Below are 12,235 nucleotides of genomic sequence, written 5' to 3'. Positions count from 1 at the left end.
AAAGGAACTCAGAAGCATCATTCAAGAAAAAAATTTTCAATGGACACTTTTACTAGCATGCTTATTTGTTTTCAATGTTTATTTTATTGCCTTGTACATGCAAGTCTAATAATCATTATTTCATCTTCAAAGATTTTATTATGGGCCCTTGTATATATTATGTAAAATACATCATATTACTTGCATTCATTCTAGCAGAATTCCTACCAGATTAGGAAGCTATTTATGTAAATATTTCTAGTTGATTTTTTTTGTTCTTAATATTTTCTGACCCTACAATACCTTTAGGTTAATGACATTTTCTTTAAGAAATTTAACCTGGTAAGACTCTCGGATAAATTTGTGTATATATATGTAGTTTTAATAGTTAAAAAAAAGTAGGGTGACATAAACAATGAAACTTTTTGAAACTATGACAATGATATTAATATATAACTAAATATTTTAAGATTTCAGGAGAAATCTTCAAGTGAAGTAGGGGGAGCATATCACCAGTGAAATGGCTCCCATTTCACTTTTGATACTTATTTTACTTATATTTTATTGTTTTACTTAATAATTGTTCATATCATGCATCAAATTCATTTACTTTGATAATTCTTAATATCAAAATTTATTTGTCCACAAATAGTGAAGCTAAACCAACACAACATCTGGCTAATTCTTAATCCCCTCAAATATTTAATGCTTTCTTAGTAATTGTTAATTATTGACACTCAAACTGCCTGATGGTAATGGTCACTGATTAGGTGTTATGTTAATAAAATAAACCTTCTTTGACTTCCTGGCATCAAAGGATGACACCTGAGTAGTCTATTGTTTAAATTGCTTATGTGATAAGTTCTGCCTATGGCTATTTTCACATTGAGTAATTCCTTACAATTAGTTAATAAAATATGTAGTTGAGAATACAGATAGGATATGCAGAAGTAGAGTGACAGAGCTTGTGAGCGAATGTGTTAAGAACCATGTAGGAAATTAGACTAAGAAACTTTAAAGAGTTTATTTCTATTTAGGCCAACTTAATTTATCTAAAATTTAGTTAGGACTTGGACTTGCATCTTATGTGTGTTTATATTGTTGGAATTCATTCTTACTTTAATAAACTGTCATTGTTACCCTACAAATTTGGACTTATGTGTTTCCTAACATTCCCCAAACCCTTGAGGTAAATTCCCAAAATGAACGTGCACCGCCAAATTATGTCTAAGACAGACCAGCGCGCTGTCACATAACTCTGAATTATCATCTTCTCTAGCCAAGAGTTAGGCCGGCTCCTGATATCATCTTTTTTCACAAGAGAAAGAGGAGTGGATCATCACTCGTGGCTAGAGAAGATGATGACTTTGTTACACGTAGGTTTTTGTAATTAAGAAAATTTTGTGTCTTTTTCTCCATTGCTTCACGCAGTGTTATCTGGGAATGAACTCTAAAATGTCTCTGACTATACAGTGATGTAATTTCCAGAGAGCCCTGTTAATCTATATACGGTACATTCTTGTCTCGGGGCTATCATACCAGCATGACAAAGGCTGAAGTACCACAAGGAGATGTGCTAAGTGTTCCTCTTGTCAACCCACAACCTATTGTATCTTACTCAGTTTGAAATTTTGTTTTTTAAAGGCATATTCCCTGGTGGTAAAAAAAGGGGGAAATAAAACAAGTCAGTTGATTTTATGTGCAGATTGTAGAATATATACATGTACCGGTAGTATTTTTTCTATTTTTGTGACAGTTATGTATTTATGTTTGAAAAAAAATCTAGATCTCTCTGATAATAGTCAAGTACTTTGGGGCTTCAGGTGTTTTTTTCTCAGGATCACCTTAGTCACTCAGGTGACATTTTGCTGCAATTATCTTTTTATGCCTATCACATGGGAAGTACCGTAAATCTGGAAATTTTTGCTGTGGATAAATATTTAGCAAAGTTGCGAGTTCATTGCATTTGCAAAAATATTTTTCTTAAAAATAAATCACCAAAAGAAAATAGAAACAAAGCAGTGGTCATTCGCAAAACGTAAAAATTAATCGCCAGCATTTTGACCCAAATTCGCAAAATAAAATGGACGTAAAAATTTCCAGATTTACGGTATGCAATATTTTGAACATTTTTGCTTTTTAGTTGAAATGGAGAAATAATCAAATAACAACCAAAATTGGAATAACGTTAGTGCTACAATAAGGAATGAAGTTGTAAAGAACTTTATTCGGTACTAACCAATATTTGCCCCCCAAATCAAACTTTGATGGAGATATATTTAATTAAGTTCTTAAACAGGGGAGTATATGCTGACTTCAAATCACTGAATATTTTCATAAGTAATTATATGTACGTAATGACATCACAAACATGACGTAAATTTCAGTTTTTTATGAATTTTACAGAAAAATGTACATATTTCGTCGATATTTTGAGTAAAAGTCACTGAAATGTGTGTTCAGGATCAATATTTTGATATAATGTGTAGAATGATAATATCAATGAAATATGTCAATATTTTCCTGAACAAACTTGTGCTCATATAAATTTTGAAGCTAAAATTGAAAAATTTTGTCCATTTTGTCCTCTTTCAAAAAAGATATAAAATAAACTAGTTTGTGACGTCATAAAAACAAAAATTGTTAATACACTGCTTTGACACTACAATATTTTCTGTTAATTTATATTATCCCATACAATTTATTGAATTCAGCACATTTCAGGAAGTTTTCAAAATTAGACTTTTGTGGGTCGTTCTGTGCACACGGCTTATTATGTGTACCTCTGATAACTCACTTGTCTGAATTTAAATACCCTAATGGTTTAAATTTGGACTGTGATCTTTTAAAAAATTGTAAACCTGTTTATAGATTTCCGGATTAGCGGTCAATATATGGGGTAGAATGAAGTATCCCCCAACTTCCAAATGCCTGGTAAAAAATGATAAGGGATGGTATATTTGTAGAATTTTAAGATCAGTTGCTAAAATTTCAAGCATATATATCCATAGGGACTTATGTAGCCTTTTAACATAATCACCACAGGTTTATTTATTACCAAAAACAAATAATGCATGTAGCTATGGGCTTACAGATAGGAGGTCACCAGGTGTCAAAGGTCATGTGTGGGTGTTAGTTACCCCATATCCAGGTCATCGATGTGCACCGCTTACTCAACATAAAACCCAAGTGTTAATCTTAGGTACCTTCTTATTCAGTTGGTTTTAAGTTAGGCAGATAAAAAGGCTAGATATTTATGTGCTGTTTATGCATGGGTATATGACTGAAAGAAACAGCCAATGCTGTTGTCCTATAAATGCAGGTTGTGAATGTCCTATATCATATGAATATTGCAGACTACTTAATAAGTTTTAAAGATGTAGATCAGATGGGGACATATAAGTGTTGCTTGTCCTCACTAATTTTTTTTGGCTGTCAAAATGGTTTGAAACTGAATCTATAATGCTAATTAAAAACTGTGACTCAGAAAGAAATACATGTATGACTATCATTAATATTCTCATATGATAGACCTTTGAAGTATTAAAAATATCCCATTGAACAAGGAAGAGATTTTATTTGTAGATTCCTTGGAATGGTTGTGTAATACTAAAAAGACCCATTTAAATGTTGATATATGATACATACAGATTGTGTATAACCTATAGCTATCTTCAAATACAGGACCTAGCCATAGAGAAATAGGGCCCACTGCAGTAAGAATATCTGTTGAAATTAACTTTTATGGAGTTTTTGCAAAGGACATAATATTGTCCTTATTATATTTGAAAGTACCTAATAAGTATTACCTGTAATACAGGTATGTTATTACCGTATTTGCCCCAGTAAGCCCTCTCCTCTCCAGAACACATACTAGTGGACTTTTGTGAGAAATGCTGACTTGCAACAACTGTAAAAGTCTGTCAGTGCTTCCCACAAAAGTTCAGTAGCTGCCAACTTTTCATACAGCATATATGTGTATTTATTTTCATTTCCTGAACTTCATTTTCATCTTCTGGATGCATGTGTCTCTTGGTTGAATTTCAAAAATCTAATATAATTAACTTTCTTAGAAAATAAACTTTTTAAATAGATAATTAAATTCTTTGATTTTTAGAAAGCGATAGTTTACATTCCTGTACTATTAGTTGCACTGTTCCAATTTATCTTTGGAAGGTATGGTGTATTTTATTTGGTGACATCTAACTGGTATGTTTCATTGAACCATTCAGGTTTAGATGCTGCATTTTCAATCAATATATATTCCAGAAGAATGGCCAGCAGGTTTAAGTTTTTGGAGCAGGCGCATTTTCAAATAATTAACACCACCTAAACAACAAACTTAACATTGATGATGCATCTAAATATGCATGTTACCTGGCATGCTTTAGATGGTGAATTTGCTAAAGTTCATTTTCTACTTGATTGAATAGCTATTTTCTCAATTGCAAGTTCATTCCTATAAATAGCAAAGAATCCTATCCAGACCAAACTGCATAAATATTGCATCAAGATATGCACACTTCCAGAACATTTGTTTGGGACCTTGCAATATAGATAAGGTTTGTCAAGGTTAGTTATATATAATTACTAAGTCTTTGATTTTATCTTTGTTTTATTATACTATTTTGAAAGTCATTTCACTCATCTTACTAGTGTAATGTGCAAGGAACACACCTTCTTGATTAGTACATTTTACATTTCAGATAACTGAACATGATCTGTATTTATGAAATATATAGATTCATGTACCAGTATTATTATAATACACAAGATTTATCTGAACAAGTACATGCCTAGACACAAGGAACTTCCATATTAAGTTCTAAAGAGCTTACTGATGATTTACTGCAAGTATTGACTATGAGTATTTCAAGGAAAAGCAACTTTAAATGCTCACTATAGATAGAATTTTTTTAAAAATATGGTTTCTAGAAAAAAAAACTTCACCAAGAGCAGAGAGACATTTTGTCAAATAAAAAAGATTTTTGTGTCCTGAATTCAAGCCCTTGGGAGGGGCTATTCAGTCCCAGAGTTGAGTCATATACTTGAAAATCTTGAACATTCAGAAGGAAACTCTTTGCATCTTAATATTGAACAGTTATGCATCTACTGTTAACCATTTTCCCAATCTAGATTTAAAGGAAGTCCCAAATTCCAAGAAACAGTGAATTCAAATGTGAATTAGAAACAGTGAATGTTATGTTTTAGAAAAAGGTCAGTTATGCAATTGTTGAAGACATACATAAGAGGTCCTGAGTTTCAGAATGTGGGCTGAGTTGGTTGTAGTGTGAGAAACGTTAACCTGTCATATTCAGGTTACCATCATGGCCTGACCAAGTGAAATTTTTTTCAAACAAATCACTTACAAATTGCCTACAAATTGCTTTAAAATCACTTATTAAAGTGATTTGTTTCAGTGATTTGTAAGCAATTCATCTAACAAATCATGCACAAATCATTTTCTACCAAAATGATGACTATGATTTGTGTATGATTTGTTATGAAATGGTGATTTGCTTGTGATTTCTTTCCCATTTCAGACAATTTCTGAGTGATTTGTTAAACTTACGAAATTGCTACAGTGATTTCTTCATGATTTGTTGAACTTAGCCGTTCTTCAAGGTGATTTGAAAATGATTTCTTGAACTTAGTCTTTCTTCGAAGTGATTTGAAGATGATTTGTTAGTCAGATTTGGAAATGATTTGTTGAACTCATGGTCCTTCATCAGAGTGATTTGAGAATGATTTACTTTATAACTTCTGCCTGGCTTGCTGATTGGTCAGTATTAGAAACTCTACCGCCAATTTTCATTAATCAGATTTGAATTGAAATGAAAGGTGTTAGATTGTGCTGCTCTAGATTCATACCTCTCTTCTTTTGTTGAAACTGATGTTTTTTCCATAACCATGTAGAATATAGTTTTAAGGTATGTATAACTGCATTATGCTATCATTTCCTCCTTAGATTCAGTTAATATTCCATATGTTTACATGCAATTTATTGTTCTTCTACAAACAACAAAGTTGGTGTGTGGCAATTAATGTTTAAACCAAAATCTATGTAAAGCTATAAGCTTCAGCAAAGCAATGGTTTTTTTAAAGTATCTAGACAAATATTTACTGGTATTTCACATAGGAAAAAATTTACCAACTTCTAAAAGTCAACAATTAATGCTTATATCATATTCTGAATTTGGAGCCAAGTACATGTGTGGATAGCTAAAGTACGTGATGCCATCTTAATGAGGACTCATCCTAGTAAAAGTTTATATTTAAAAACATTCTTGCCAAAGTTTTTTGTTAATGTACAACAAATATGCATTTTTTTCAAATATTTGAGAAATGGTTACATGAGCATCATGCACACATGTGTGTATCCACCTGGTGTGATTTGAAAGTGATTTGTTAAACTGAAGTGATTTGTTTGCAATTTATTTGAAATGATTTGTTTGCAATTTATTCAGAGTGATTTGGTTGCGATTTGTTCAACAGAAGTGATTTCTACACAATTTATTCAAAGTGATTTCGATGTGATTTCAGGGTGATTTGCTTACAATTTATTAAGAGTGATTTGTTAGCTCATTTGCATGGGAATTTGCATCACTTACAAATCATCTTCAAATCACTGATTCATTAGTGATTTCTTAAAGTGATTTGTTTGAGGATTTTTTTTCACTTGGGAGCTATGGGCCTTTTTTGTGTTCATACAAAAAAAAGAGTATAGATGAGAATGATTTTAAAATGTGAAGCTAGCTGGCTCGGACACTAGCATTATTGAAATTAACATATTATATATATCCTTTTCCAGAAAGTTTTTTTTTTTTTTTTTTTTTAAAAAGCTTTCTTGTGCAAGATTCCTGGTTGTTCTTTCCTGTTCCACCCCCAGTTTAGTCTCGTTAATAAATATCTATTCTCTATAACTTCCCGTTGACGAGGAATTGGTGTATCTAGAATTTTCTACTTCCCTTATTCATCAAATTATGTAGTGTGTGCAGGACTCTCGTAAAATGAATAAAAGCTAGCCTCATTTCCTGTTAGTATTGAACAATGTTCAGCCAATTACTAGATACATTTATATTTAATCAAACACATAAAAACTATTAAAAAAAATAAAGTTAATAGTAGTACCAGAGGACAAGCAGCAGATATTTTACTAAACAAATCAGTATTAGAAATTGTATTTGTTAGAGGTGTGTTTAAATGACTTAATGGTATGTGTCCAGTCATCACAGGCTGTGACTTTGGACACTTTATTATCATGAGAGTACTGCTTCAGACAAGACATGTTAATTCATCCAGGATTTACGATATGCCAATCCACAAATGACACTGAACTGAGAAAGCTAATCTAGATAATTACCATGTACCCTTTGTTGACACACCAAGACATTTCAGGACCTCAGTTTCCTGTTCGTCACATCAACTCATCGAGTGTAATGACCTTATTTTTATACTTTGAGAATTACGTCATCAACTGATGAAGCCTCAGTCCAACTGGAAATTTCATACTTTTAGCAGCCTCCCCCCTCCCCCAATCTGTCTCATCTGTTGTATGTACTCCTCAAGACTAATTTAACTTTTATATTAAATAATTTTTGGGTTGTCTAAAGACATGAACAGGAAACTGATTCAACATTCTTCCCCAATACAAAACAGCTGATTTAGTCCTTTACATAATACAGCTGACTAGGCACTTTTGCCATCATCAAATTGGTGGACTTCCTGCCCACTCTTGAGTTTCATGTCATATGTATTATTTGGCAATGCCTTTTTAATCTTTATCTTTTTTCAGACTTATTTGAAAGAAATTTTGAAGGAGATTTGTACCTACAACATGAAGGCACCCCATCGAAACATGTGGGAGTTAAAGCCAGAGTACCGCCATTATAAAGAACAGCATTCATCTGGATGACCTTCACCTGTGACCTCTAGGTCAAGCTATCTTGACTGGTTCTTGTAGTTTGATCAGTGAATCCATATATTCAACATATTTTGTACATTCATCATGCATTCATTGAATTTTAAATTCAAGTGTGAAACATTGAATGGACAAGTTGAAAACCCAGAATAACGCATTGTTCGTCCTCTGAAAGTCAATAAATGTTTGTGCATACCATATTTGTTAATTTTTTGAAAAATTTAATATCATCTCTCTAATACATTAGCTTGACTTATTGAAAACTTTATATCTGGGGCCTGTTTTCATAAATCTGAGTACTAGAAAATGTTGCCATGACTTGCAGCTCTTGTCATCAACTTTATTCCGGCCCTCTGAGGGATATATCCTGTGACAGTGGTAATAGGGAGAGTAACAACGCATTATATTCTGTCACTGCAGTGCTTCATGAAAATCTCTAAAATTTCCCATTATTGTCAAAGTATCTCATCAGAATACCAGTAAAGATCCAATATTTAATTAACCAGGTATGCGAATTTCATGATAACTGACATGATCACATCCACTTTGTAGAAATGCCGCACGTACCATTCGTTGCTTCCCTATTGTATTTAAGTACTAATTGTACTGGTGTATTTTGAGGTGACAGCTGGTGTAACAGTACAAAGTACACGTTACTCTGACACAGGGATCAACATCAGTAAATCTGATGATTCTCTGCCAAGTACGAAATTTTCTCTAAATACCAGGAAAAACAAGACTGAAGCATCCATAACTGTCATCTCAGACAATGATGTTGTGAAGTTAGAAATCAAGATTCCTTCGGAGTGGTTACAATATATACTCTCCTATTATGTTACAGGTTTGTTAGAGCCTTCATCAACAACAAATCCTTCACCTTACAAGAAATACTGACCAAGGATCAGTGTAACTGTTTAATTTTCTCAAGATGGAAAAAAAAGTTTATTACAAAGATAGGATAATTTATTGTTCAAAAGAATAACAAAAGAAGTTGAATGTCTATTCTACTGAAATCGAACAATCTCTTTATGGTCATTGTGCAAATCAATGGTTTATTTCAGAATATACATGTACTCATAAACATGTTGATAGTAAGTAATAAAAGATCTCAATTCCGTTGCACCCATGTCAAACTGGAATGGGACTCTCTGGAATGGTGTTAAATGACCTATATATGTAAATTACATTAAATGCTTGCTTTACAAATGATTACTTGTGGTATATGACTAGGCAGTACAGTGAACTTGTAATCACTGCTGAAAACAAAATTTCCAAAACAACTAACATGTAAATTAAAAAAAAAAACAAAAGCAAAACTTGGTTTCCTGAAATCAAATCTAATATCTTTTTCTATAACTTACCAACAATTAATTTCACGAAAATGAAACTCAATTTCTACTCAAAACAAAATTACGGCAACAAAACCCCCTGAATGTCAATTGCACTGAAAACTTAAAAAAAAAAACAAAAAAAAATTATCCTTCGCTGTCAAGGATTTCTGGAAGCTTATAATATCCCTGAAACATTTCTTTCTGGCAAGATGGAGACTACTTGTTAAACAGTTGATATCCTACAAGTCCACTGAAATGTACAGAACAGAAACCAGCATGAACAGTATTGGTGTAAGAAATGTCTCTCTAGTTTTGGCCGAGGGCTTCAGCAAGCTTGCCTTTTGCGTGTTCTACTTGCTTCTTGTTGTTTCCTGGTTGTACAGATGCATCATTGTAAAAGCCTACGACAGTGACTGAAACAACAAGAAAAGAATATTGTAAAATCACATACACCAAGAAATAATGGCTAAATACTTAATTTTGTTTGATACCCCCCCCCGCCGCCCCCTTTTCCCTCTGAACTTTACAACAAATATCTGATACTCATAAATGAGTGTGCACTGAAACACTCATTATATAATATTCAGTGCATAAATAATTTCCTCTCCCTAAATCTGAAAATTAAGACCTCTTATCAAATCATTTTTTTTTTATCAAAATCATTTTTTTTTTACTACAAATGAATATCAATAGTAAAAATAAAATTTTTCACACTTCAAAATATGTATATTTGGCTCTCATCCATACGTAAAGCTGGGAATATTGCTGACTTTGTTCCACTAAAGAACATTATTTTTCCACAAGTGCTTAAAGCATTCAGTTCTCTGATGCTTGCATGATTTTGAACGTTAATTCCTTTATTAAACTGGCTTTATGTTTCATGTCTGGTTATATTGAACAATTGTCTCTACAATTTTCTTTTGACTTATTTTCTTGTGTCAGCTTCCCTTCCTTTTCACAATGTAACATACTTCCACACAACCTGCCAAAGGGTCTGTTTCTTGCAAGTTTTATATATTAAAATAACTTTGAAACATTACTGAATTACTTCCTCATGTTGGGCTAAACAATGGATGCTTTACACGGAAAATAGGGTTAATAAACTAAGTATTTGCTGCATGAAAAAGGAAAACCACTTACAAGTTTGACCTCTTGCTGCACAAAAGCCTCCCGGGCCACATTTTCCTTCTATAGTTTTTGCATCTTTATCTGCATTTATTATGATATATTTTTTGCCGTTTAAAGTTACACTTGTGACACCAGAATCCATCCCTGAAGCAAATAACTTATTCAGGTCTGTAAAGTCGGTCGTTGTTAACTAAAAAGATAAAAGAAATAATTATGATAAAAAATATAACTTTAATTTGTTACATCCACTCCTACGAATCCGCCACTTAAATATCGTAATACTTTTTGAAGTACTGTTTAACATTTAAATTCTTCCTCTGCATTTACTAAAAAGCGCATAAGTTCATATCAATTTAAAACAAATAATTCATTTTGATTAAATCGCAGGACATTTAAAAGGTGGGTCATCAACCCGCTAAAAATTTGCCGGCGGCTGACCATTTGGGGGGCGTTCTTCACCACGTTGACTTACATTACAGTTGGCTGTTTTTGCCCAAACGTTGCCTTGAGTATCATAAATTCCACATTCGTGAGCACAGGTATTTGTTCCATCACTTTGCACGACGGGCAGCCATCCATCCCAACTCATTTTGATGAAAAAGTTTTCAACCGTTCGCAACAACCGTCAACCAGGAAAACGAGATACAGTGCGAGAGGGCTCTTATATTAATGCGCCGACAGGAAGTTAGGATACGATGATAAATTACTTCCTCTTTAAAGTAAAACCTAAAAATTTAAAGAAGTATTAAAAATCAATTTGAAAAATACGAATTGTGTCTTAAACACAACTTTTTAATTGCCATCACTTTACTGTTATATATGATGCACTATTTTTCTTGCGTACTCATTTCGGAGCACATGTTAGACTATGGAATAGGAGAAGGGTAATTTTGTGACGTACGGAAACTGAATCGCGTTACAAATCAATTAAAGCTGCATCTTTGTGATGTAATATTGGCTAGCTGCATTTATAAAACTTCATGCTGGACAAAACTATATCTGAACATGTATAATGTTTTTCAATAGCATTTAACAGTTATAAAGGATAATATAATTAATCATATGAATATTTGATACAATGAAAAGATCATTAACTCTTACAGTTTCTGTTACACATCACTGAAGAAAGAAAGAAAGAAAGAAAGGAAAAATTCGACGAGCTTTGCATTTTTCTGTGATAATTAATTATATCAGGGATTACGTATTTATGTCTCTGATTATATACATTATATAAAAGCTGAATTAAAACTAGATGTACTGCGAGCAATGAGCTCACAAAATGATACCCCCTCCTCCCATATTAATATGAATTGAATATAGAAGTCAAGTGTCCATGTTTTGTTGGGGGAAACCCAAAATATGAGTCAGATCAAAAAGTAAAATAGGACAATGGCAAAATGTAATAAAGATTCTGTGAAAGTTTCATCAAATTTCATTCAGTGGTATGAGAGGAATTGCGGATAAGAGATGGGTACCCCAAAGCGTAACGGACAGACGGACGGAAATACCGATTACTATATACCCTTCCGCTTTTCAAGCGGAGAGTACAATAAAAAAGACTGGACTCTTCTTTCAAAGGTCTGGAATTTTTTGCCAAAACAATTTTGTATCTACACACACAGTTGATTAAAAATCAACATAAAGGATGACCGGGGTCAACTCGCTTCTACTGGAGCTGCGGTGCATTTATAGACTTCTTTGGAAAATACAATTCTGGATCGTTTTCCCTATCTATCAACCAATCACATAAATCACAGGCATTGAAAGTGTCAAGTGATTTATTATCCCCCGCTTGAAAAGAGGAAGGAATATTGTAATCGGGATGTCCGTCCGTCCGTCTGTTACGCTTTGGGGTACCCATTTCTTATCTGGAACT

General features: G+C 32.9%; 2 protein-coding genes across 2 annotated transcripts in view; one reads left to right on the top strand and one right to left on the bottom strand.

The window, feature by feature from the left end:
* Positions 1–8,098, top strand: part of LOC134231329 (general transcription factor IIF subunit 2-like) — a 43,970-nt gene extending 35,872 nt beyond the window's left edge. The window contains exon 8 of the mRNA XM_062713279.1: positions 7,775–8,098. Coding sequence (XP_062569263.1) covers positions 7,775–7,894 — 120 coding nt within the window. The 3' untranslated portion in view covers positions 7,895–8,098. The remainder of the gene's footprint in view (positions 1–7,774) is intronic.
* Positions 8,099–9,366: 1,268 nt separating this feature from the next.
* On the bottom strand, positions 9,367–11,024 carry LOC134231331 (profilin-1-like). Its single transcript, XM_062713284.1, has 3 exons — positions 10,832–11,024; positions 10,372–10,549; positions 9,367–9,644 (listed from the first exon to the last, which is right to left on the bottom strand). Exons 1-3 carry the CDS (start codon positions 10,946–10,948, stop codon positions 9,538–9,540), a joined length of 402 nt encoding a protein of 133 aa, XP_062569268.1. The 5' UTR covers positions 10,949–11,024; the 3' UTR covers positions 9,367–9,537.
* Positions 11,025–12,235: the final 1,211 nt, after the last annotated feature.

The sequence above is a fragment of the Saccostrea cucullata genome, unplaced genomic scaffold (assembly GCF_032062105.1).
Source record: "Saccostrea cucullata isolate Sc308-1 unplaced genomic scaffold, CSIRO_AGI_Scuc_v1 ctg32, whole genome shotgun sequence".
NCBI lineage: Eukaryota > Metazoa > Mollusca > Bivalvia > Ostreida > Ostreidae > Saccostrea > Saccostrea cuccullata.
Note: the sequence above shows the minus strand (reverse complement) of the source record. Positions and strands in the feature narration are given on the sequence as shown.